This window comes from Heloderma suspectum, chromosome 15, assembly GCF_057233095.1.
Source record: "Heloderma suspectum isolate Gila_16-S chromosome 15, 16-S_ref, whole genome shotgun sequence".
In the NCBI taxonomy this organism is placed as follows: domain Eukaryota; kingdom Metazoa; phylum Chordata; class Lepidosauria; order Squamata; family Helodermatidae; genus Heloderma; species Heloderma suspectum.
The window spans coordinates 12,356,126-12,382,984 of NC_139472.1; the positions used below are offsets into that span (position 1 = coordinate 12,356,126).

Consider the following 26,859-nt stretch of genomic DNA (forward strand, 5'->3'; position numbering starts at 1 on the left):
TGTTTTTATGCCTTTATGTAAATTGTTTTCCTACTTTGTATAATGTATTTTAATGGTTCTCCATTCTTGTGACTCTCCCAGAGAGCTTTGGCTATGGGACAGTATAGAAATAGGATGATGATGATAATTCATCATCCACCTGCTGTAAGGGCAATAGGGCAGAAATTGGCAAGAAAACATTTTAAGCTGCTTTCCATTTATCACAATTCCCTAGTCCCTGCACCTATCTTTCTGAAAAATTGCAGGTTTCTTGCCTAGCAACACCTCTGTGCTGTAAGTTATTTTCATAACAACTGCCCACAAAAAACATAGGGGGATAAGTGCCTCCTTTTTTTTTGAAACCCTCAAACTCTAAAGGCTGCTTTTGCACAAAGCTCTCTGCAGCAATTCACCTGAAACCTGGTAGCCTTGATTCCTTCAGCAGGAGCAACTATCCCCACAAAGTGCATCCTATTGTGCCAAGATAAAAGCTGGCAGATTCCTTAAAAGAAAAATCAAAATGTAAGGGTGCATAGCACAAACCCCCCCCACCTACCTGTCTGAAATTTGGCAGGCATAATTCCCACATAAGGGAATACTGTACTGGCAAATTTCATCTAGTTCTGACAGACACGAAGTTATAGCTGTTTGTTGATTTCCAATGATAGTCAACTGGAAGCATGAAGATTTGGATTTCCGAACCAAGATCCAGATTTGGACCTGAGTGGAAGTGGGCTGCCTCTGAATTGGTCCGAGCCTAAACTGGGTGTTTTCTGCGTCGCCAAGTTGGGGTCTGAGCGAAACCTTGTGGTCCTTGCTTGCACACACCTAGAAAGCGTACACTCACTGCCCCCTTCTGGGGAGAGGGGGATCTTTCCACATGCAGTCACAAGCCACAGGGAACTTCCTCTACATATACCCCCCTTGAAAGAAAATGGGGATGGCACCTGAGCTCACTGCGATTGTGATATACAGCAAGAAGACCACTTACCTCAGGTCCAAGCAGGGTGAACTTGAGCCTGTCTGTACCAAGAGCAACTTCTCTTCCTTCAAGGCAGCTCTAAAAGAAAAAAAGATCCATAATTCTAAAATTGTCATCAAAGTTAACATGCCAGGAACATGACAGTCTTAAAGACGCAAGTTTTATTATTATATTATGCAAATTAATCTTAAATATCCTGGCACAAGAAATCAAAATGTTACTTTTTATTTGGCAAAGTAATGTTACATTTAATCCCCCCCCTACCCAGACCTTCACGGTTATCCACATGTAATGGGAATGAAACTTTTGCATCTCAACCACCCTGTCGCTTTGGGCAAGTTATTCACTTTTTGAAGTTTTTATGAAGTTTTAAAGTCAGACGTTAATTATGATTGCATTATTTATTTCATTTCTATACCACCCAATAGATGAAGCTCTCTGGGCGGTTCACAACAATTAATGCTTTGCAAGACGCCACCTATAATAATTAGAAATATTGTTTAGATTAGGTCTTCGGGGTGCTAAATTTGCCTGATCATTAACAGTGTCTACAGTAAGATATTTTTGTAAGCCACCCTGGGAATATGATTGAAGTTCATAATGAAAATACTTATAACGAACAATACTGTTGTAATTTCCAAATTCACCTGCTAAGTAGTGCAGTGTATTTTATGATAATCCATCATTGTAGTGAATTTTGGTTAATCAATAAAAGCCTTGGAAGAAATAAAACAAAATGTTTTTACCAGATTTTGAAGCTGCAAATTAGCTTTGACCACGAAGCTTTTTTTATTTAGCCATAATATATTACTGGCTAGGATGCGAAGAGAAAACTCTCTGGAAAAGACCCTGATGCTGGGGAAGACTGAAGGCAAAAGGAGAAGGGGACGGCAGAGGATGAGATGGCTAGATAGCATCACCGATGCAATGAATATGAACTTGAGCACGCTCTGGGAGACAGCGCAGGACAGGAAGGCCTGGCGTGCTATGGTCCATGGGGTCACAAAGAGTCGGACACGACTGAACGACTGAACAACAACAACAAGGTTCATATGCCACCTATCAAGGCTGCTCAAGGCAGCTTACATCAATGTATCTGAAACACCCTAAAGTCAGAAAACATTAATTCTGATCCTCCTCCTTCAGTAAGCCATCAACTCTTCAAACTTTGTAATTAAGGGCGCAATCCCATGGCCACTAGTCAGAGGCTAGATGGCCACAGGATAGGTCAGTTCCCGGGAACCGAGCTCGGAGCCCACGCTCCGAGGTCGGTTCCCTGAGAACTGACCTCCACCTCCTCCCATGCTGCCATGTAGGCAGTGCAGAATGGCCCCATGCTTGGAAGAAGAGCTCAGAGTGGCGAAAACGGGGCGTTCCTGGGGGCGTTCCAATGCTTCCTATGCGTCGTCCGGCGTCCACTCCCCACGGCTAGATAGCGGAAATTGGCTGTCTAGCTGTGAATGCAGAGTGGCTGAAGTGTGTGTGTGGGGGGGGGGGGCGATTCCCTCTGCGCTTCTCCTGCCCTGCATTGGATAGGTGGTTGCCTCCGAGTTTGGAGGTGCCCGACTATCCTGATAGGATTGTGCCCTAAGTCTCAAATCATCGTTCTTTTCACTCTGAGGGGTGAGAGGTTGGGAACACACCAAAGTAGTCCTCACCGTATGACTGGATCTGTAGCTGCTATCCTCTCTGTGACAAGCAGGGACTCGCTGTAGGTTACATCATTCAGAGCAGGCCCAGAATTACAAGCCAAGATAACCTGCAGTCCAGAGAGGAGGAGGAAAGGGTGGGTGGGGGGTGGGCTGAAAGTCATTCTGGAAAAGTGTGACTATTTGAGAGATCTACATAGACAGCCATATACGAAAGCTTATCAACTTCAAATTTTAATTAGAATGTATTTCAAAGGCAGGTGAGATTACGGTTCTCCAGTCATATTTCCTGATCCTATAGGCACGTGCCCTGCCTAGTTTGTGAAAGGCAACTTAAAAGAGAAGCACCATCCCCTCTGGTGTGGGCAGCAGAGATAAGTTATAACCATATTTATAGTCAACAACTTGAAGGCAATGCATTTCCTTCAATCCTTCCACTGTCTGATCTCGGAAGCTAAGCAGGGTCAGCCCTGGTTAGTACTTGGATGGGGGACTGCCTGGGTATAAGGCTTCTTGCACTAAGCAGGGGGTTGGACTCAATGGTCTTGTAGGCCCCTTCCAACCCTACTATTCTATGATTCTATGAGGCTGGACAGCCATCTGTCAGGGATGCTTTGACCAGGATTCCTGCACTGAGCAGGGGGTTGGACTCAATGGTCTTGTAGGCCCATTCCAACCCTACTATTCTATGATTCCTTAATATGAAGAGACGCAAAAGAAGTCTATTGACACCAGGGTTTTTGCCCCAAACTATCTCCTGAACCTGGTGTGATATTAGTTCTTTTGAGCTACCAACTGCACAAAGAGAGACAGTACGCCTGGTTAGTGACATGACTGCAACCCAGACATCTTGAAAATATTAAAACTGTATCCCTAGTTTCACTTAGCGGGCTTTGGAGTATATAATAGTTTAGCGAATCTGGAACTCTGCCTGGCCATTTTATCCTTCCAGCCTCTGCCATAATGAGGTTTATAGTGTTGCTCCCTTAAATCTCTAGCCGTTTGCCGACATTTCCTAGTTGCCTTTTCCTTCTTCTTAGGCTGTGATCTTAGATACACTTTAATGCGGATGTAAAGTTTCACTGAAATCAATTAGATTTACTGCCATGTAAATGCCTAGAATTGGGATACCTAGTTTCTTTATCCAGAAGTTTATTCAGGCTAGACGCTCTACCGTCACCATCCCTTTTCTGTGCGATCTGCCTTCACTACCTCACATCATCTTCCCAATCCTCATCTTGAGTTTCCTTCAGCTTGTCAACAACTGTCTAGAATTGGGACATCTCAACTGGCAGACCACACTCTAACTGAAGTTTCCACCATCACAGTCTCTGAAATAGCACTGCCACGTTTCTACCTCAGAACCTTATAACAATCAAAGTATAAACCTCTCAGTCCTTCTCCGCCATGCTACTGCCTGCCCAGTCATTTCTCCCATCACACCGCTTGGGAATTTGGCTCTTCTTGCCTATCTCACGTCTTTGCCACATTTTATTTACTTGCCCTCTGGCCAGCAATCCAGTTTACCATGGTCATTTTGGACGTTTAGTTTATCCTCCATAGGGCCAGCAATCCTTCCCCATTTTGTGTTGTTTGTGAATTTGATAAGTGTGCTGCACACTTCTTCAATGAAGTAATTAATGAAGTTATTGGACAGCATAAGGCCTAGGACTAGGCTCCATAAAACCTCATAATGTCCCTTTAGAGGAGATTTGCAAAAGGAGTTTGCATATAGAGATTTGCAAAAGGAGTTTGCATATAGAGATTTGCAAAAGGAGTTCATTACCCCACTCTTAGTATCTCTCTCAGTGCACCCATCTTGTTTGTATATATATTTCCTCTCTGTGAACCAAAATGTACAGGTGATAACAAAGTCTGCAAATTTTTGATAGCTGCCATTAAAATAAATCCCGGAGTCCTTTTTTTTTTTTTAGTCCATCAATTCTATTTGCTTATTAGTGCTTTATATCTGATGTATTTTGTGGCTAGTGTAAGTAACTTCTATAATGTTTAATCTGACAATTTTATCTGTTCCGTTGTGTTCTACATATGGCGTTGCAATGGCTTGTGGCTGATGCAAATACATTTCTATTCTACTCTATACACTGAGCCACCACAGAGCCTCCATTATAGCTTCTCAGACACCAATGGGTTTAATATAGGATAGTTCCTTCCACGCCATCTATGAGGAACTAGGCCAAACTTGCCAGAATACAGGTGTATCATTACCCCAATTACTTATGCCACTAACTTCTTAAACAATAACAAAAAATGTTCTGCAGTGCCATTCAAGCTTGTTTGAGGCATTTTACCTTAGGATGCCACCGTAATTCAACTGACCTCTGTGCCCCTAGAGAGCAGTTCCCTGACAAAGGGGAAGATGCCTAAAATGATGTCTATTCCACTGTTATCTGCAAAAATTAAGGCACATTTGTGAGGGGGAGCCTGCAAAGGAAAAAAAAAAGTATCAGAGAAGAACTGACAGGTTAAGATGTATGTTAAATATGTACACAGAATTAGGCCATCACAAACCCCCTCCTCCCTAAGTTGGTAAAAATATTTTGCTGGGTACCTGTGAGCCACTTCAGCTAAACCAATTGTGCTTAAGAAAAGTGATATCTCTGGGAAGATGCTTGTCCAGAGCAAAAGAGGCTCATCAGCTTCTCTGAATTTGCCTTTTTCTAGAACTCCACAAGGAAAGTCCTGCTTAGTCCAAAGCTATTGTACAGCCTGAAAGACACCCACACACCCTTCCTCTTTATCCTGTGAAGCAAGGTGGAGGGGGCCTCCATGCCAAATTTAAAGGAATGTCGTGGGCTGAGTTCACCAAGCCCCACAGGCAAAAGCATGGAGCAGGATCACTCCATGAGGAAGATGAGGAGCAGGGCCATTCCAGCAGCATTGCTGAAAGACCAGCTCCAGTTGGCTCTTCCTCTCCCTGAGCCATTTTCCATTCCAGCGAGTCATTATAAGAACTATTTAACTTTTAAAAACTGGTGCTGGACTTTGCTTTTTTCCTCTTCCCTCCCTATCCCTTTCCCCCCTTTTGTGTCATGTCTTTTAGACTTTAAGCCTGTCAGCAGAAACTTTCTTGTTCTTATTTATCATATAGAACTTGCTCTGCTGAGCAAAAATACGCTAACTAAGGAAGCAATCCTACCGGCATAGGCGGCCGCCTCTGAACGCGGAGGCGACCGCCTATCCAATGCAAGGCAGGCCCTGCGTTTGCAGCTAGACAGCTGATTTCGGCTGTCTAGCAGCAGGAAGGTGGAGCGGGGGAAGCAGCTGCTGGACGACACGTTGGATGTGTCATACCAGCACTTCTGCCTTCCCTGCCCTGGAATGCCACCTGGAGTGTCCCATTTTCACCGCTCTGCGCTCCTCTTCCGAGTGTGGGGCCGTTCCGAGCTGTCCGCGAGGCAGTGCAGAAGGGTGAGGGGAGGTTGGTTCTCAGGGAACCGACCTCGGAGCGCAGGCTCCGAGGCCGGTTCACAGAAACTGATGTATCCTATGACCGTCTAGCTGCCGACTAGAGGCCATAGGATCGCTCCCTTAATAAAATAAATATTTACACTTCAATACGCCAACCCCATTACTATTGGTAATATCCTGGTGATATTCCCCCTGACACCCTGTAATCCACTTGGTTCTGGGTCATATTCATCTTTATGGGGTATTTCTAAATATACTTTATGGGTTCAGCGAGCTTCATGAGTGGCAAAGAGGTTGCTATTTCCAATACTGAAATCTCACAGCTCTCCTGCTACTGAGCAGTGGGCAAAAGAACAGTGAGCTCCATCTGCTAAAAAAGCATCATATATTAAGAGATAGGGATGGGGTGAGCATTCAAAAAGGTTAAAAGCTTGTGACCAATTTCAAATTAAGTGTAGGCTCACGTGAGTCTGATTTGGATGTGAGACGAGGCTTGCTTCTTCAGTTACTGAGAATTTCTTCTTAGCTGAGTTAACAGCAGCAATCCACTGCTGAAGATGCTCTTGTCTCAAGGGTCTTTGGCAGGGACTGATTGTTCCCCCCTCCCCTGCCATTTTTGGCCATGCAGTCTGTTAAACTCTCCCTACTGAAATCTCTTAGAGACATCCCTTTTCCACCTGTTTCAACAGGCAGACTGAGACGTGTTGGTGGGGGGAAACCATCAGGGATTTCTGAGTATACTTTGCAAGAGCCTTTGACACACCTCAGGTTTAGCAAGAGCTCAGAAAGGATGTGCACAAACCTGTGATGGCTTTCATAACGTACTGACAAGCATTCGCCCTTGTACCTAGCACAGGGAGGAGGAACCTGCGGGCCTCCAGATGTTGCCAGTTCCAATGCCCATCTGCTCCAGCCACCATGGCCAAGTCGGGGTGAATGGACCTGTAATCCAACAACATCTGGAATGTTCCCCACCTGTGCCCAAGGAGGAACAAAACTCTGGAAATGTACATTTCTATGTGGTAGAAAGTTGGGTCAGTACTGAAGCTTGTGCTGCTGGCTATTTTGCTGCCTGAATAGTGTTCCCACCCCATTCTCCAGGGCCAACGCTTTAAGGAACTTTTGTTGCACTATTCAGTCACCAAGTCCTGCCTTCATCTGTCCCCGCTCATAGAGATGCCTGAAGCAGGTTGCTTCATGCTGCTGTATGGCAGGGCTGGCCCTGAATGTATATGCACTTCCATTCATGCTAAGTTAGTGTACCCCTCACCCTTCTCTCTCTCTCTCCTCTTTCTCCCCCTCCTTTTCTTTCACGACATACCAAATTGCCATTTCTTTCTTTGCTATGTTTCTCGTTAGCTCTTTGAGAAAATTGTGGGCTACAGTGGGCAAGGTAGGGCTTACGGTGTGTTCATTTGTAAGAACCAATACCAATATAAAATTAGCAAAATAGCAATTTGAAAAGTTGCAGTGCAAAGTTAACTCTGAACTAGGGCATGCAGCAAATGGATCATAGGACTTGCTGTACCACAGGCCCAAACCAACCTGGATCTACTCAGCTTGCCAAACTTGCCAAGTGGAACTGATTCTTAACATATTTGGACCCAACACCATCTTTAAAAAACAGCGTACCTAACAGGACCATAAATCGTTCAGATTTTGCTAAGGTAGGACGAAACCCAGAGATTCTGCTAAAGGCAGATAAAAGATTATGACCTGGTTCACATGTAATGACAACCAATGGTTGTCAGGGCCATGCGGGAACAAGCGAGCGTACTGCCTTCCGCACACTTGCTGTTTCCGCTATGAATCTGGTTTAGAAAATAACCTAGGAATGCCCCATTCCTGGGTTGTTCAACGTGACGTGCAAACTCAGAACACTGGGCTGTTGAGGGGAAAACAACCCAGAGTTTTAACCCACAATTTGTTGCTGGGTTTAAAAGAAAATAAGAACTTGAGACATATGACACAAGTTGACACATCTGAAGACTTTCTTTGCCCAAATGTATACTATTCAGTTGTTAAACCGAATTGAATTCAGTTGTTAAACTGACAGCACATTTATTTATTTAATTTCTATACCGCCCAATAGCCGAAGCTCTCTGGGAGGTTTACAAAAATTAAAACCACAAGGTGCAGCATAAAACCATATAAATATGAAAGCTTAGAACTACAGTCTAACAGTACAGCCAGAATAAAACCTAGCAGCAAGGCAGAGATTTAAAACACAGCTTTAAAACACCAGAGCTAAAAGACTGGGAGAATAAAAAGGTCTTCACCTGGCACCGAAAGAGTACAACATACCTTGAGACGTTCCAGCCACTCGTTGTAAGAATCTTCAAGCCATGGGCGTTCTGTAAAATGGCATTAAAAATGGCATATTATCAACTCTGTAGGTGTGTACATTCAGGGCAATGCACGGTGGGGCGGAGTGTCTACTAAGAGTTTCTTCAGCTCAACAGACACTTAAAGCTATTCATTCTCCAGGCTGCTATAGCATAGTTGCCTGGAAACCGCAGAGCTGAAGGGAAACACACAATGTCATTGGACTAAGAGCCACCAAGAGGCCCCACTTCTTGCCTCACAGAAAGAATATCATGGCAAAGGGAAGACCAGCCCGGCCCTATCCATGTGGCAAAGAAGGAAGAGCTGCAGGGAGCTTACTTCCCACCTCCCTGCCAGAAAGGACACTCTGTTCCAACTGCTAGTTGTCCTAGGACTGCTGAACTGAAGGAAGCATGCTCTCGCCCCATCCATCAGCCAGAGGACTAAGGACTGCTGAGGTCTGTGTGTGTGTGTGTGTGTGTGTGTGTGCGTGTGTGTGTAGTTATATTATAACAACCTCCAATCCTGAGAATCCTTCTATTGAGAAGTAAGGCAAAAAGCTTCAAAAATAAATACTCTGATGTTGCCGCTACATGTTCAGAAAGCGCTTGAGCTCCAATTGATGGAGCAAGGCAGTTACTGCTTGCTCAAAATAGCACTTTGGAAAGCGGACCTAAAATTACAACAAGCTTTCTTGGGGGGCTGGGGGAGCGGTCTTAGTTCTTCTAAGACCAAGCTGATTCAGCGCTACATGCATGTCAGCAAACTGGGAGAACCTGATTGAGATTCTGGGTCAGCAAGCAAAGGGTGGGCAAAACTGTTTGCGGTTCACAACTGAGCGACCTGTAAGAGCCCAAGTGAGCCCTACCAAACACTTTACAAAGCATGCAAGTCCTCATGCTCAAAGAGAAGGAACATAAAAAAAAGCATTAACGCAGCCTGTCCAAAACGTTCATTTTAAATTTTCAAAAAATGGCAAGTTGCCTCAAAGAGGGAAGATAGGGTAAACAAAATCTATAGATAGGAATGCAGGAAACTGCCTTACAGAGAGTCAGAACACATCAACATTGTCTACACCGATTGACAGTGGCTTTTCAAGGCTTTCAAGCCCTACCTGAAGACACTTGGAACCTTCATGGAACCTTCATGGAACCTTTAACTTTTGGCCTGCAAAGCTTGTGTTCTACCAGCAAGCTCTACCCTCCCTACAGGCAGCACATCAGGAAAAATACCAAGTTAATGTATTGGGTTTTCAAAATCCCTAGAAAACATGCAATAGGTTTTGATTCCCTAATCATCTGGGGCTTGCAACACCAGGTGTTTTGGTCACCTGAATTGGCTGGAAGACTCAGCTGATGAGAGCGGAGCCATGAAAAGGTGTTCCAATATGGCAGGAGACTGGAAGGAGTTTCATGCACGGCACAGAAATAGGGATGATGGCACCAACAGCCACCATGCTCTCAGACACCTTTGGTTTTATCTCAATGGGGGCTGCAAGGGAGAGCATCACAAGGGCTTGTGTTCCAAGGGTCACATCTCTGCTTGCCCTCAGTGATGCTCATCATCTTCCACCAGCTGCAGCATCATCACCTCTCCCAGTAGCATGCCAAGAAGGAGAGTTTCCTTGCAATTTCCCCATCCAATACCTTGCAATTTCTCCTTGGCTTCTTCAAATCCAAACTGTGGCTCTGTTTCAAGGACGCTGACATCAGGAGGAGGAGAAGGAAAAAAAAAAAGGAAGAACAGGAATGCTGTCAGAGAGATTCTATAGAGTACCATTGTTCGAACAGCACCGCAGCTGAACAAACACGTACTATCCATCAAGATTTTCTTTTTTAATATATACCTCAACAGTTGGCTCCGAAAGGGAATAGCAGATGGACTGCACTCAGTACAACAGGCATTCACATTTTGAGAAGGAAGGCAGAGCACTTTCTGCAAGGAAGCTGGTCAACATGCATATGAGGCCGCCTTCTATTGACACAAACTGTTGGTCCGTCTAGCACACTACTGCCTAATCTTGACTGGCAGGAACTCTCCAGGGTGTTAGGCAGAGGCCTTTGCTACCTGACCGTTTTAAGTGGAGATGCCAGGGACTGAATCCAAGACCTTGTGCAAGCAAAGCAGGTGATCGACCAGTGAGTTATGCTCCCCTGCTTAGCATTAAAATAGATACACATCACATAAGAATGAGATTTGACAAGAAACCAGTAATGGCGACCTAGCCCTCTCGCCCTGCTCTGTTGCCGTTCACAGTGGGGAAGAGAGTTACAGAAAATCACAGCTTTGGAGAAAGAGCCTTTGGAGTGGGAGGAAAGATGGTCCTTTGGATCAGGGGCCTAAGGCGGCCTTCCGCAACCCAGATTGGTCCAGGGGTTCTGGACTGCAGATCCCATTGGACCTAGACAGCATGGCCAATGGTTGGGTGATGGGAGTTGTAGTCCAAAGCATCTGGTGGGGACCAGGCTGAGGAAGACGGGCCGAGAGGATGGATTGCGCCCCTCAGATACCAATGGTCTATTCCTAGTATGGAATACACACAATCCTAACTAGAAGCACCATTCATCTGTCAGTTGGAGAGGAAGCATGGCTGGTTCATTGGTCTAATCTGAACTAGTTCCTCCATCCTGAACTGGCTGATGAAGTGATTTCCCAGTCATCATATCAGAAACTGAACACCCAGTAAGTTCTATATTAATCTCTTAAGAAGGAACTAGACAGGTTAAACTGAAAACAGAGAACCACAGATTGGGTTGTAGCCAATGTCAGAATGGACCTACTGAAATAAATGGGCTTAGGTTAGACTAATGTTCGATACAACCCATTGCTAATAAATGCATTTAGAGTCTCTGTGAGATTAATACAAACATTAAAGAAGGCACCCATCTGCCCCATTTTATCTTGGATGATGCCAAATTTGCTACACAACCATTACCAGAACAAAACCAACAAACATTTGCAGACGACAAAGCGTGAGCCATCTGTGCACTTGCTTTGAGAAACATCTGGGTCATTCAGAGTGTAATCCTATGTGGGTTTAGACAGAAAAAAGTCCTACAACTTCCAGCATTCCCCAGCCAGAATAGCTGGGAGCTGTAGGACTTTTTTCTGTCTATACCCAAATAGGATTGCGCCCTTAGAGTCCATTAAAAAAATTGCAAAGAATTTTAATACCTACTCCGAGACCGCTTTTGCTCCCCAGTCAAATACGTTTCCTGCAAGAAGTCCTTTCACCAGAGCGAACTGCCTCTCCTCCCAGCCTAACGAATCCAAAGATTCTATTACACTCTGATAACATTTTAACGCGATGCCATTTTCTTTCTGCTTCACCTGTGGGAGAGAAAGACACAAGACAGTGTGTTTGGAAAGAAAGGGAAGAAACGTACTCCTTTATCAACACTCTCATTCCCAAGATCACCTCTCCAAGCTTTTCCTGGGCCAATTAATCGTGATTAAGGCTAGTATGGAAAATGATCACTCTCAGGATGATTTCTTTTAATTGCTACAAATGCTGGGAGGGGAATGTCAATGGCTACTAGTCATCAGGGGTATATACTACCTCCAGGATCGGAGTCAATATGCCTCTGAATACCAGTTGCTGGGGACCACAAGCGGATGGATGCTATTGCACTCATGTCTTAGCATGGGCTTCCGAGGGGCATCTGGTTGACCACTGTGAAAAACAGGATGCTAGACTAGATAGGCCTCTGATCAGATCCAGCAGGGCTCTTATTTATGTTTGCAATTCTAGATCACAAGACTAACTTCTTTTCTACAAAGCCACAATGTATGTTCGGTACCAAAATTTAAACTGGATACCATTTGTCCCACATAACACATTTTGGTCAAGCGTACCTATCAGTTTTAACCAGCATTTAAAACCTGCCAATAGATTTTCATAGTGAGGGAAGAGGACCCTGTTTCCAACAGTAAGTACAGTGCCAAGGTAGATCTGGATGTCTCTAATATAGTTCTTAAGTCAGTTCCAAATACGGTCTAAACCCTCAGGGGTTTGAAAAGACCTCAGATCTTTGAACAATACAGAATTGGTGGTTGTATTTTAGATTTTATCAGGCTCAATATAGATAGAACCTGCCTTCTCCTGAAGTTTGTCAAATATATAAGAAGCCCATCAACTGTTTGTTCAGCTTTAAGAGTAGCAGCTTTTACATGAGGTTTCCAAGAACGCCAAGCAGCAAATAATACTCCAAGGTAAGCTGAGACTGGCCCTGTTTATTTCTAACAATTTAAGAACTGGCTGAGATCTAAAGAACCATGTACCAAGTTCTGCATGCCCAAGACAGCTTGTATTTTTCAAACTGTTTCTGCCCCCCACCGCACCCCCAAAATCGATATGCGGTATGTTGTGGAGGTCTGCTGTTGAAAGGAAAATAGTCTGAAGTCCAACTGGGAATGTCTAAACCCTTAAGCAGACCTTTAAAATATGTATATGTCAGCCCTTGAATTGAGTGGATCCATTCAAAAGAAATGTCCAAAGATGGAAAAGCATCTTTCATGCCACCAAACTGATAAAGGTATTTTTTCCCTCAACATTCAGTGGAAACGTTTGAGCCTATTTGGGTGTTTATGATGGCACTGTAGTTCAGTATTAAGCAGCATTCTTACTCAGGAAGAAAGTGCACCGTTGTCAGGGAACAAGATGCAGACCACACAATGACTTGTGTAAACACATCCCCTGATGCCCTCACCCCAACAGAAACAGAGTCTAGGTACATGTAACTTCTTTTGTGCATATTAACTCCACACTCCTGGCTTTTCCTTTGCCTCCTGCACTGATGGGAAGCTAACCAGGGCAGGAACCTGCTATGGTAATTTTATATAAAGATATAACATTATTACTCATGAGAACAACAAAACTTCAAAATCAATGTTACTGGAGTACAGCGGGAAAGTTACGGAGAATGGACTTACCTTGGAATAGGGATCTGGGAAGTTGAACTCATTCAAACAGTGTTCTCTTGTATCCAGCAAACTCCTAACTGTTAAGGTGCCATAGGCACTGAAAAAGAATGAGGGAACATATCAGTCAGCCACCCCAAGGGGAAAAAAGCAGTGTCTGTCTATTACCTCAACCCAATCCTACTCCTGCAGGATAATTAATTGTAAGATCTGCTATGCTACTTGAGTGGTTTCTCACCTCGTATCCATCACCACAACAGAGGCTCAGATATGATGCATAAGGCAAGAGAATGACACATCCTTCCCCAAATGAAGCAAGTTTGTCAGACATAAAGGAATTATTCAAATTCCTTTAAAACATACATCCAAAGGTTTATGGTTTAGGTATGTGAGAATGCATAAGAACCATGTACTTAGTTCTGCATGCCTAAGACAGCTCGTGTTTTACAAACTGCTTCTGCCCCCCAACCTCGCCCTCAAAATCGAATTTGTAATATGTTGTGGAGGTCTGCTGGTGAGAGAGAAAAAGTCAGAAGTCCAGCTTGGAATGTCTAAACCCTTAAGTAGACCTTTAAAGATACTTAGATCTCAGCCCTTGAATTGAGCAGGTGTGTGTGCGTGCATGTGTGTGAAAGAGAGAGTGAGAGTGAGAGAATGAACAAGTGAACACATGTGAGGAAGAAAGAGTGTAGGATAGCCCTGCCCACTTTAGCTTTAGCCCCACCTACTTGCAGTCCCCTGGAAGGCTCCCCCCAAACGTGGCCCTCAGTCCAAAGCAAGTTCCCTACCCATGATTTAGGACTATGCAACTCCTTTAGAGGCAACTCAGACACACACACACACACACAAGATTTGAAAAGTAACAATAAGCAAAAGGTTAAAAAAAGCAGCTAAAATTAAAAAGGAGGTTGTTGTGGCATGGGATTGTCTTGTATGATAAGTGAATAAAAACGATCCAGTTAGCAGAAGCCTTAAGCAGTGAAAAGAGGATACTACCTGTGAATAAGAAAACACACACAGACACCATTTGCTCATATTTACATCATCAGCTGTTAAGCTTAAACTTTTCTGTTTTGCTTCTTTGGAAGTGACCTAACTGGAGCATGTTTTGAGAGCCTGGACGCCATTTATGCTAGTGGTTAAGCAGTAGCTCCCTGGCCACTTTGCTATCTTCTGGAATGTGAATGAGGAAGAGATGAGAACTAACAACCAGGCAAAGCATACTGCTGGCTTTAGGTAACTCTTAAACCATCCATTCATGCAGAGTTTTCATGCAGAATTTTGAGTTTGCAATCCACAAAACTGGCCCCACATGTGGAATTATCCCAGATCTGACTGCGGTTGGAGGCTCACATGCATCAAGAAGTGTTGAAAGCATGCACAAACTTCGCAAGAGGCACTGAATTCCAGCTCAGGCCCTCACTGTTGCCATCACTGACTTACAAAGGCTGCTGTCTAAGCGTCTGAAGTTTATCCCAATACTTCTGCCGGAATTTCTCCGCTCGCTCAGCTGCATCAATAGAGTCTGGCTGGCTGGCCGCAGCACGCTTCGCAACCTGGCAAGGGGACGAGAGAGCAGAGAGGCCATGCCAAATACGTGACGTGCGCTTCCAACTCCATGTGGCTTCATTAAGAACAGAAACGGAAGCATGAGGGGCTGCGAAGCAAAGAGAACGTAACAACAGGTCCTTACTGACAGCAATTTGGTTAGAAGAGGTCCTTTGGTTTAAGAGAGCAGCTGCCCCAAAATAAAATATGCCCAAGAGCCAAGATGCCAGGAAGAGATCGCAGAGAATTCTAAAAGCTTCATGTTTTTCTCTCCCAGGGTCCACAAATGCTGGCTTAACTGACCAGCTAACCTCTATTTCCATTTAGCATCAACCCCTTCTGACACGTGCAGACAGCCTGTGACGGGGTGAAGCGTTCTCTAATTTGCACTGTTTGGAGAAGAAGAAGAAAACAGCAGGGAAGGAGTGCAGCTCAGTGGTAGAGCGCCTGCTTTGCATTCCAGAGGCCCCTAGTTTTCCAGCAGAATTGTACTCCCCCACAGCTGTTGCTCCCCCTCCCCTGGACTAAGAGCTGGAAAGTGTGCTTCCTTCGACCCCACATGCTCAAGGCACTGCACAGGTTCAAATCCCGGAATCTCCAGGTGGGGCTGGGAAAGACTGCTGTCTGAAAACCTAGAAAGCTGCTGCCAGTTGGGACAGACAATACTGAGACAGATGAACAACTGGTCTGTCTTGATATGAGGCAGCTTCATAAAAGGAACCCTGCTGCCGGATTAGACCAACGGTCTATTTTGCCCAGCATCCTGTTTCCCACAGTGGACACCCAGACACCTTCCTAAATCAGTATGTTGCTTCTTACTTTCTCCAAACTGCAGTGCAAAGGAGAATTCAGAGGAGGGGACGTGTGCAGCTATGTGCTCCAGAAGGCAAGGGGGATTTGCCCTTTTGGAACAAACATGTGGACAGACATCTGGCTCTCTCTTCCCCACTACCCTTCACGGTAACTTTCAAATGCGGAATGCACAGACATACACCACACGCGGGTGCCTAGGCAGACACAAGAGAACCACATGCAATCGTAAAAGTATGCTTAAGCACGAGATCTCAGTATAAGCCACTGAATATCCACAAATGCTCTTGTGGAACCAGTGAACTCCCTCAGAAAATCCGTGGCTCCTCATAAATCTAGACAGTGATGCATTTTAGGAGTATCCTTACCCCATCCAAGGCCTCTTCAAAGCATGAGAGCCAGTATTTCCTGGCCATGGCATCATCTGTGAGATCAACGGTGTCAGGGATGTAAGCAGATGGGTCCTTCAGCAAGGGAAGATTCACGAGCGTTCGCTCCAAACGATCCATTTCCAACATGTCAAACTGGGAAGGGAGAGGAAGATCATGAGAAGCACAGGATGAACAGGCCAGTCAGGTGACCTGTGCAAAGACACAGGTTTTCCCCTGGAATTTCTTGGAAAACAAACGATGCTTTAAACACATTAGCTGAACCTAGCACGCCTACATGGCCCTCAAGTCCCATTAATTGTAAGCAAACATATTTCAGCATTCCAGAAATCCAAAAGGCCAGGTGCCAAGTCAAGTCATAGGAAGCTGCCTCATATTGGATCTCAGACTGTTGGTCCTTCTCATTCAGCATTGTCCACACCAGCCTTCCCCAACCTAGCACCCTCCAGATATTTTGGACCACAACTCCCGTAATCACTGACCCCTGGTCATGCTAGCTGAGGCTGGTGGGAGCTGTCATCTAAAACTTCTGGGGAACACCAGGCCACTAAGCAGCTGTGGGAGTGGGTGATTCGGCAGGGAGACGGGGCACACAATCCTCACGCGTCTTGTTTCTCTGCAGAAACAATGTTTTGCTGGGAAACAGGACACACAGGGAGCGCGCCCCTAGTTTTCCAGCAGAATTGTACTCCCGCACAGCTGTTGCCCCCCCCGGACTAAGAGCTGGAAAGGGTGCTTCCTTTGACCCCACATGCTCAAGGCATTGCACAGGAGCCAGCGTCCTTGAAAAAGAAGTGTTGCTTGAACCTAAGACGACCTGGGAACATCACCAGCCATGCCAAGTGCCTGAAAGGGATGCTCTTGCTGTTAATGGGGCCGCAATACGTGGCAGGGAGCTGTGTTCAAGTCAGTGGGTCAAAAACTGGGCAGTCCTGTCCTATGGAGACTCACCGTGCCACTCCTTTCTCGCTGCATAGGGCAGATATCAGGCGACGTGCTCATGAGGCCAGAACTGCCGGCATAGTTTTCTCCCCAGCTGTATAGATTCGGATCTAGGAAGAGAGAGAGGGTGTGGGGGGAGGAGGCATGAGGCATAAACTGAAAGTAAGAACATATACAAGAAGGGGGCAGGGGGTCCTCACATGTGCCAAAATGCCAGGCACACGTCCCCAAAAATAAAGCTGTCAGCAACTGAGCCAGACCTTTCAGGCTTAACAAGTGGATTTATCAAAGCTTTTCCCATAATGGACAAGCTTATTTTTGCATTGAAAACAGCAGGCAAAATAAAAAACAAATGCATTGACCCCTGGGAGCATTTAAAACCACGATGTGTGTAAAACTGGGATCACTCTCGGCGAGTGCCTGGAAGCTTGTTTACTGTCTGACCGTCAGAGATGACAAACATTGTTGCTTCCCGATTGTGTAACTGTCAGGGTTCCCCTGCCCCCCCTTTCCTCCAGCACTCACAACACACAAAAAGAGAGGCTTCAGTCTCACGCCTTTAGTTCATTATTCTCAGGTTCATTACAGATGCAAATACTCAAAGACTCTCTGGCTACGAAGGAATGCCTCCAGGGGATTCAAATGGGAATAAACGAGAGTTGCCTGGCCGTTTGAAAAGGCGGCTGTCTGACTAGGCTAGCATAGAGAGGGAGGTTCTGCCCCTCGCCTGCTGCTTCCCTGCATAGCCTATCACACATTGCTAACCGGTTCAAATGTCTAAGCTTTGCCCCTGACATTTCCCTCTTAGCTATGTGTCACCACCTGGCGTCCCTTAGGTCAGAGTCCTCAATCCCCTGCTCCTCTTGCTTGCTGCTTCTCAGAGTGGGGTGAGGATGAGGTTTCATGCCCGGCCATCTGGGAGCTGGTAACCTGAGAAGCGCACCTATCCATATCTGAACTGCCTTGTGAAAATGCCTCCCCCAGCTCTGGCTGCTCCTCTTCTGTATCTGAGCTGCTAACTATCTCCCTGCGCTCAGAATCGATCCTGACAGTAACTGTTTGAGAGCTTATCCAGTTAGCAGTCATAAGTACAGTTAAATCAGATCTTGGGGGTAGAGGGAAGAGGGAGAAAAGGAACGACAGTGATCACACCCACCCTATCCCCAAAAAGGTACAGGCGTGGGTATGACGTCCTTTATGCGTGTGGGGCCAGGGGGAGAGAAAGAGAGCCTTCTCATGGGCAGACAACCAAACTGACAATCCTATGCTCTTTTGGAACACTACCCTAGTCACAGCTGGGCCTTGCTAGGGGAGAGGTCATGGTTGGATGCCCAGCACCTCCCCTCCCCTCTTTCCATGCAGAGTTGGGGAGGGCAACTTTCAGCACAAACACACAGGTTAGAGTTGCCCAAATCCTTTAAAACCCACCATAGCAAATGGAGTGAGAAATGGGGAATACTGTGCCCAGAAATCCAATCATGTCAAGGGGAGTGGGGTTTATGTGGCTTAATCATTTTTGATGGGGGTGGGAACACAGACTCCCCCCAGAAACCTGAACGTTTCAGAACACTGCAGTTACAGAACGTAGCGGTTGCTGTACTTACTGTCTTGTTCGGCTCCTTTTAAAAATGCCCCAATGGCTCCCAGGTAGCCTTCGTGTCTCAGGAACAAGGCCTGAACCTCCCCCTGCCACAATATGAAACATTGTGTTTGGATGGCCCCGATGGCTAACGGCTCTTTTGCATGACTACATTCACAATTCTAAAAGGGCACGCACAGAAAATATTTGTAACGCTGGGGTCATGCTGCAATTCTAAGTTGCATTCCAGCGTGATGAACTCTGCGAGGCTACAAGCACAAGAGCTGAAACTGGGCTTTCAGCGTCTCTGCTTACATCCAGGATAAAAGGAGAATATAGGTGAAAATATTGCAGTGGATATGTTGTAGAACCAGAGAGCCACGGAAGAGGGCACAAATTCCCTCTCAGTAATTCCTCCTGGATCAGCCATTTCTGCCTGGAAAGGCAAGCAACAGAGAACATTGCTGCCAAAGTTTCCTTTCCGCTGCGTTTTGAACTGTTTTGGTTCCACCACCATAGAAAAATCCAGGCACATTATTAATCCAATTTGGTTGGACTCTTCTTTTAACAAATGTGACAGAGGAACACAGGAAGAGTGCACACGGGCAGTAGAATCATTGGGGGATAAATGTATGTTTGTATTGATGGTGGGGGGCTTAAACACTCTCTTGACTTGGGGAATCTCACAGTGACAAGAGTCAATGAGAATCCCTGGGATTTAGAGGGCTTTTGAAAGGCCGACAACAATTCCATTTAGTGACATTGTTATCCAAATCAGGTCATGTTGCAGGACTGCTTGCAATATTGTGTGTTTTTAAAAATGCTAACACCCCTAAAGAAGAGGGGTGGGAAACCCTTTTGCTGTCAATGGCAGCATGCAAGGGGCCACATCATGATGGTGGGTAGGGTATTTCCACTCTCTTTTTCTGCCACCCCCTTCTCTCAGTCTTTCTCCCCACCCAGCAAGCTGCTGTGGGGAAAGGACAGATCGCTCTTGCTAGAGCTATGAACTGATCACTTGCAGAGTTTGACCTCAGGTTGCCCACCTCTAGACTAGAATGGCTCAAATCAATGATGGGTTGTTGTTTTTGTTGGTTTTTTTACAGACTTACAGCATGCATTTATGTACATTGGATGAAAGCCCCACTGAGTTCAATGGGAATTGTTCCAAAAGTAGAGAGAATAGGGATTGCAGTTCTTGGATTAATCAAACATCTGGATTCCCCTTCCCTCCCAACTCCACACACACACACCCTCTTCGTTATCCCCCCCCCCCAATTAAAGCTGCCTCCTCCTCGTGTTCTCTCATCTACTGTAAGGTTCCTGAAATAACCAAGTGTTCAATACCTTGGAGAAGAAATTAATACTGTAAGTGATTGTGCGCATGGTAACAGGGTGTCCTCGGATGAAAAAGCCTCCAAAATATATTTTGTTCAGGTTGTGGAGTTTGGCATATAGGCAAGCCAGCTGCCCGATGTCATTGCTGATCATGTGCAGTAAGCTTTTTGCCATGTCTTCTTTGGAAAATTCTAAAAACAAGAAGCAAGAATAGAGGGAAGAACACACCTAACAGAATGCTCATAAAACTCAGGTGGTTTTTCTAGAATGTATCACGACTGAATCCATCGGCCACTGGAGGGCTAGGTTTGCTTATGTCTATTCATCTCATATCCAGAAACATCAGGGAGCAATCCTATGCCACTAGACACTGTCTAGAGGGCCATAGGATTTTTCGGCTTCTGGGAACTGAGGTTGGAGCCAGGGCTCCGAATGCGGTTCCCAGAAACCGCACTCCCCACCCCCTCCCCCTCATAGCTGGTGTGGTTCTCTCTACGCTGGCTACTTTTCTACACTCAGAAGCAGGGCACAGAGATGGGAGAAAGGGGGTGGGGTCCTGGGGTCCAGAGAGCGCAGAAGCCACTTTACACAGCTTCCCATGCGCCGTGCGGCCTCCTTCCCCAAAGCTGCGTCTAGGCAGCCAAAATTGGCCATCTAGCCAAAAATGCAGGGTGGCTGGTGCACAGAGGAGAGGATCCCCCTGGTGCTTCAGCCGCCCTGCACAGGACAGCCGCCAGCCCCCAACTTCAGAGGCTGGCAACTATCTTCATAGGACTGCGCCCTAAGGCTACGCTTGGTTTAAAGCATGAGAGCAAGACAGCAATACATTGAACAAACACATGCGTGCTTTCAGGAGGGGGGCAGTCATCAATGCACCAGCACTACGAAGTCTATTCTTGAGTGGTACCTTTGTCCGCTGTGGCAGATTTCCCAAAGCTACTTGCTATTAGGTTTCCGCTTAGCCCAAGGGTCTGGTAGGCCCCGCCATACACATCTTTCACCAGCATGTCGACATTTGTGTGTTGTCCCTTTGAAGCGAGCTGCAGCAACTCGTCAAATTTCTAAAACGAAGAACAAAACAACCGCCACCCCACCCACCCAAAAAATGGTCACTCGAACATCTCCATAGATTAGTAATTCTTATCCACACTTGTCGTTCTGCACTTCTTACTCAGGACATAGGTATTAACGCCACCCTTCTCCTCAGCAAAAAGTCATGAGCTATTTGTAGGAACAGTGCAAGTTCTGTCTGACTCCACTTTGCCTGAGTTTTGCGATGTCTCACATGGCCTAGCTTTACACTGAGGTGGTCAACCTGTGTCGGGACTGTACCACACCAGATGAGGGCTCATATGATTGAATGCTTCTCCATCCCAAAATACATAAAATAGTTTTATTATAGAAAACTAGCATGTCAGGGAGAACACTAGAATATGTCCCTTCACTCTAACATAGAATCATAGAACAGTAGGGTTGGAAGGGGCCTACAAGACCATCAAGTCCAACCCCCTGCTCAATGCAGGAATCCAAGCCAAGCATCCCTGGCAGGCAGCTGTCCAGCTTCATCTTGAATGCCTCCAGCGTGGGAGAGCCCACCACCTCCCTAGGTAATTGGTTCCATTGTCGTCTTGCTCTAACATGCAGGAGGTCTTTCCTGATGTTCAGCCGAAATCTGGCTTCCTGTCACTTGAGCCCAGTATTCCGTGTTCTGCACTCTGGGATGATCAAGAAGAGATCCTGGCCTTCCACTCTGTGATAACCTTTCAAGTACTTGAAGAGTGCTATCATATCTCCCCTCAGTCTTCTCTTCTCAAGGCTAAACATCCCCAGTTCTTTCAGTCTCTCCTCATAGGGCTTTGTTTCCAGTCCCCTGATTATCTTCATTGCCCTCCTCTGAACCTTTTGCAGTTTGTCTGCATCCTTCTTAAAGTGTGGTGCCCAGAACTGGACACAGTACCCAAAATGAGGCCTAACCAGTGCTGAGTAGAGGGGAACTAGTACTTCACGTGATTTGGAAGCTATACTCTATTAATGCTAGAATCATAGAACAGTAGGGTTGGAAGGTGCCTATAAGGCCATCAAGTCCAACCCCCTGTTCAATGCAGGAATCCAAGTCAGTAGTTTGTTATATGTGTGCGCTGGGGGTGGTGAGCATGATTTTTTACAGGGTCATTTCAGCAGTGGCCTCAGTTGTGGAATATCCTCCCCAGAGAGTCCTGCTTCATGCCCACCTTAACGTCTTTTTGGCACTAGGGAAAGACTTTTTAATTTTTTTTTACCTGCCCTCTTATTTTTAATCTCTGCATTATACTATGATTTTAGTAGAGCAGTGTAGCCCTGTGACATTTATTCATCTAGCTTTCTGAATTAAACTACTGCTGCTGTGATGTTTTAATTTCTACTTTTAAAATGATCTGTTTTGTTTTAGAGTTGTCTTATTTGCTGCTTTAGTGAATTTCTGTTTGGCTGATGTGGTGATTTTTTAGGATTTGTTTTTATTTTGTAAATCACCCAGAGAAATGCTGCTACTGGGCAACTGATAAATAGAATGAAGTTTAATACTATATACACATACAATCAAACATGTGGACCCCCCACCTGAAAGTGGTACAGGCCACATACAGACTCACCACCTCCATAAGAATGTGGCTTTTGGCCAGGGAGCACAGGACCTTGCGCCTTTTATTCTGGGTGAAGGGGGTCCCCAATGTGTCATTCTACTTCTTCTCCTCTAAGATGTGACAAAGACACATCGTCCCTTACTAGCAACACACCTGTGACACGATGCAACTGTAACTTTCAGTATTACCTTCGTTTTTGTAAGCAATGCTCCGAGACCCCAGAAAGTTCCGCCTCCAATTGAACTTCCACCAATCCACTCAAACTTATCTTCCGTTTCCACCTATCAAGAGCAAGGACCAAGTTATCCCACACAGGCAGCAGCTGTGATATTTACATAAACACATTTTTATTTCAGTATATATCCACTTGGGCTTATTTTTATCCCAGGGAGATCCTATGTACCAGAAGGGTGGGTTGGGGTGAGGCAGAGGACTAACATCTGAACAGGCCAGATTAGAGATAAACATCATCAACTGATTTGGGGAATGCTAGGATGCCTTCCTGAAATTCCACAACACATTCTATATTACCAGCACAGATATTAGAAATTCCATGCATGTCAATAGGTAGAACGTTCAGCTCTAAATGCCAGTTGCCCGGGACTGTAGAGATGAAGATGTAGAGAAGAAGACAGAAGAGACCAGAAGGGCCACTGGGAAGCTGCACTCCCTGCATCTCAGGAAGATCATGGCAAGGAGAAGACCAGCTTGGCCCCATCCATCAGCCAGAGAAGAGCCTTACTTCCTGCCTCCCCGCCCTCACAGGTAAAGACACTCAGCTCCTATTGCCAATTACACTTCGGCTGCAGAAACCAAAGGAAGCTCCCTGACTTCATCCATCAGCCAGAGGATGAAGGACTGCTGCAGTCTCTCTCTCTCTCTCTCTCTCTCTCTCTCTCTGTGGGGGGCGTGGGTTGATAACAATTTGTTGGGTTGTGTGTGTTGTATTATTGCAACCTGTTGTAAACTGCTTTGAGAATCATTCTATTTAAAGGTGAGATATAGATCTCCAAAATAAATTAAAGTAAATAATCAATATAGGCATTTAGAAGAAAGGGGGAAATGAAGAAACAAGAACATCTTCACAGTTGGAGACAGTGTGGGCAGAGACATAAGGAAGCAAAATCTCATCATGCATAAATGATCTAATATCATTTAGATCAAACCCAGAAAAATTATAAGTGTCATTTGAATGGACAAGCACCCGCCAGGTTCAAATCACCTTTCCTTTAACAGTCTGAATTACATTTTTAAAAACATGCGCAATGATCATCAATTCAGTCATTAAGGAGATTTTACATACCTTCACTATAGAAACTCCAGAGCCAATATTGACTAGCAGATAAGGGAAAATATGTGGGTGGTTCATCTGAAATCTGAACTCTGGGTCCGCATCCTTCATGTACGCAAATGCTTCATGGGGGATGTTCTTTAGCACAAAGTTACACCCCTTAATTAGGCAGGTCATGACATCTTCTTTATCTAACCTAAGAGGAAAAAAATAAAAGCACAAATCAAAGCTTTTCAAGAAAACCTTATCACTGGCATCACTGGTAGCCACAGAGCCCAAAGGCTTTTTCAAGAAGCAGATCAGGTATCTTCAAAACCAACAGAGAGGAATGTTCTAATTCCTCCTAGCTACAACAAATACTCTGCCCTCACTCTTAGAGAACGGCCATAGCTCAACAGTAGAGAATATGCAGTGTATGCAGACGGTCCCAGGTTCAATCCTCAATGGCTCCAGGTAGGGCTGGCAAAGTCCCTTGTCTGATGCCCCTGCCCATCAATATAGGCAACATTGAACTAGACAGATGAGCTGTCTTGACTTGATATAACTCCACTTCCTAACAGGGAACCTATTTTGCGGTTCCCCCTCTAATTGCAAGGGGTGCATTTTTCAGGGTTAGGGTTGCTGTTTTTCACAAACCACCCCCAATCTCTCCCCCCACCACACGCAAGTTTGGATCAGCTCTCGTTTCTAGGCCCATACATACCCATCCTAGTCATCTGTGAGCTAAAATAAAGACCCCCCCCCCATTCATGAAGTCTCCCTACATGGTCACCTAAAGATGATTCTCTTTTACTAGGGAAAGTAAACTGTCCCTTGTAAGATGTTTCTGCATTCTGTTCATCTTGCTTGGCCAGTTTAGAAGTGGGGAGTGGGTCAGCCCACTTCTGACTGGATCATTTACACTTTTAACTCTGCCTTATTTGCTTTCAACTCTAAGGCAATCCATCTCTCTCTTGATCTGTCCACACTTCGTAGTCACATTTCCTGATCCTGGCCTTTTCTTTTTTCTGTACCTATGGATATACATAACTGCTGAGGATGACAATTCCTGTATTTCATCATGTGGGCTCTGGCCCATGCAGGTTTATGCCACAACGAATTGGTTAGTTCTTAAGATATCACAGGACTCTGTTTTCTCTCACCACAGGTAGCTAGGAAAGTGGCCATTTACAAGTCTAGGTAAGGCTTAACCCTCTCTGGAACACTGTTGATGCCCACTGCCCCACGCTCTGCATCTACAGGCCCCAATAAACCTGCCACCCTCCTCTCCCTCTAACTCATGAAGTTCAAAACAAAACAAACCCCCAAACAAACTGGAAAGTCTGTTGTCATATTCTGCCTTCAGAAGAAAGCCAACTTAGGGCGCAATCCTATGCATGTTTACTCAGAAAAAGGTCCTAGAACTCCCAGCATGCAGGACTGTAGAACTTTTTTTGTAGGACTTTTTTCTTTCTCAACATGCATAGGATTGCGCCCTAAGTTAGTTTTTATCAGTTTGCACATTTATGTGTAAGCACTGTACCTGATTTATTTACACATAGAATTACTGACTGAGATTTTCACCCTTGGTCAGCTCAAAGAGCTTTAGCACTGTCCTATATATGTCTACTCAGAAGTAACTCCCACTGAGTTCAGTGGGGCTTCTTCCCAGGTAAGGGAGTACAGGATTGCAGCCTCACTTGTTTGATGGAGAAAGTTATTTTGTTTATCACATGTTAGTCTTAGGTCTTATTTTATTTATTTATTACATTTATATCCCACCTTTTTCCGCCTTAAGGAAGCCAAGGAGGCATACATCCTCCTCCTCCTCCTCCATTTTATCCTCACAACAACAACCCTGTGAGGTGGGTTGGGCTGAGAGTCTGTGACTGCCCCAAGGCCCCCAGCGAGCTTCCATGGCTGAGTGGGGACTAGAACCCAGATCTCCTGGCTCCCAGTCCAGCACTCTCGCCACTACACCACACTGGCTCTCTTAAGTAATCACCTAACAGTTAATTGTTGTTTTTTTTTTAACAAAACAGACAGATGAAAGTGAGAAGGACATAAGCCTGCCTCCCAAAGCAACGGTTTTACTTCGCTTCATGGTGTGGCTGGCATTGTTACCAAGTGATCAAAGCAGACCCCATCAAGTCTAATAATTCTCCACACAAGGAGCTTCCTCGCCTTTCCACTTACTTTAATCCCAGCTTCTTCTCAATAAGGTCTTTGAATTTGTATGCACCGCCTCCCGTGGCTTTGATCACTTTGGTTTCCGTGTTGACGAGATGGTCTTTGATGAAATCCAGACAGGTTTCAATATAGGCATTCTCAAACTTAATGAAATGCAGCCGAGCTGTTATCTCCTCCTGAACTGTGATTTCGTACGGCGATTCATGTTCTATGTCCTTTGGGAACAACAACAAAAAGATGCAAACGACTCAAGGTTTCAGGGTTGTTTTTTTTTAACTTCTCTTGCCAAGACTCCTCCTCTAAGGAAGAAACACAATTCAGAGGTTGCTCTTTTGCTGCAAATTAACATCTTAGCACCATGGGATTGCATATAGTATCGCAATATTCACACATTTGTAGTCACTTTGAATTTATTTCTACAGAAAAGTGAATAAATGCAAAATACTTATAATAATAATGATAATCTTACCTTTCCTGACTGATCAAAAGATCGCACTCTTGCCACTTTATGTTGCACTGTTGAATAATAAGCTAGCTTGGCCAAAGATCCTCCTGTTAGCAAAATAAAACAGGATAGGTGTGAGATAAATGCTTGAATGTGTCTATAGGATCACTGCTACAAGTGCAAAGACCTTTTAAAGTTGGAATTAAATAAAGAACTGGAGGGAGAAAGTGATGCATGAGTCAAAGCAGCTCAAGGCATATATCCATCCCTACATATCCAGGGCCCCCCCATGCCTTAAGGCAGGGGTGGGAAACTTGTGACCTCCAGATGTTGTTGGACTCCAACTCTCATCAGCCCCAGTCGAAGGCCACCAGGAGATGGTTCCTCTTACCCTTACCTATGAGGTTCAAATGCAATTGGCAAGTACTTGGAGCACCTCT

At 45.2% G+C, this 26,859-nt stretch overlaps 1 protein-coding gene across 14 annotated transcripts in view; it reads right to left on the bottom strand.

Annotated features, from left to right (window-relative positions):
* Nucleotides 1–26,859, bottom strand: part of PANK4 (pantothenate kinase 4 (inactive)) — a 55,333-nt gene that overhangs the window by 18,470 nt on the left and 10,004 nt on the right. For 8 of the 14 annotated variants that reach the window (XR_014786020.1, XM_084821976.1, XM_084821975.1 and 5 more), the window contains exons 2-17: nucleotides 26,444–26,526; nucleotides 25,981–26,189; nucleotides 23,818–24,001; nucleotides 22,703–22,795; nucleotides 20,801–20,954; nucleotides 19,903–20,084; nucleotides 18,581–18,662; nucleotides 16,986–17,086; nucleotides 16,014–16,169; nucleotides 14,731–14,843; nucleotides 13,300–13,387; nucleotides 11,546–11,697; nucleotides 10,014–10,069; nucleotides 8,347–8,396; nucleotides 4,951–5,055; nucleotides 971–1,039 (exon numbers count right to left, since the gene is read on the bottom strand). Coding sequence is in view for 13 of the 14 variants with exons in the window: in XM_084821976.1 (XP_084678102.1) it covers nucleotides 971–1,039; nucleotides 4,951–5,055; nucleotides 8,347–8,396; nucleotides 10,014–10,069; nucleotides 11,546–11,697; nucleotides 13,300–13,387; nucleotides 14,731–14,843; nucleotides 16,014–16,169; nucleotides 16,986–17,086; nucleotides 18,581–18,662; nucleotides 19,903–20,084; nucleotides 20,801–20,954; nucleotides 22,703–22,795; nucleotides 23,818–24,001; nucleotides 25,981–26,189; nucleotides 26,444–26,526 (1,877 nt within the window). In the remaining variant the exon portion in view is untranslated. Of the gene's footprint in view, nucleotides 1–343; nucleotides 482–970; nucleotides 1,040–2,619; nucleotides 2,721–4,922; nucleotides 5,056–6,484; nucleotides 6,985–8,346; nucleotides 8,397–10,013; nucleotides 10,070–11,545; nucleotides 11,698–13,299; nucleotides 13,388–14,730; nucleotides 14,844–16,013; nucleotides 16,170–16,985; nucleotides 17,087–18,580; nucleotides 18,663–19,902; nucleotides 20,085–20,800; nucleotides 20,955–22,702; nucleotides 22,796–23,817; nucleotides 24,002–25,980; nucleotides 26,190–26,443; nucleotides 26,527–26,859 lie in introns of those variants that run through there. The other 6 variants (XM_084821981.1, XM_084821982.1, XM_084821984.1 and 3 more) reach the window with 5 other exon arrangements.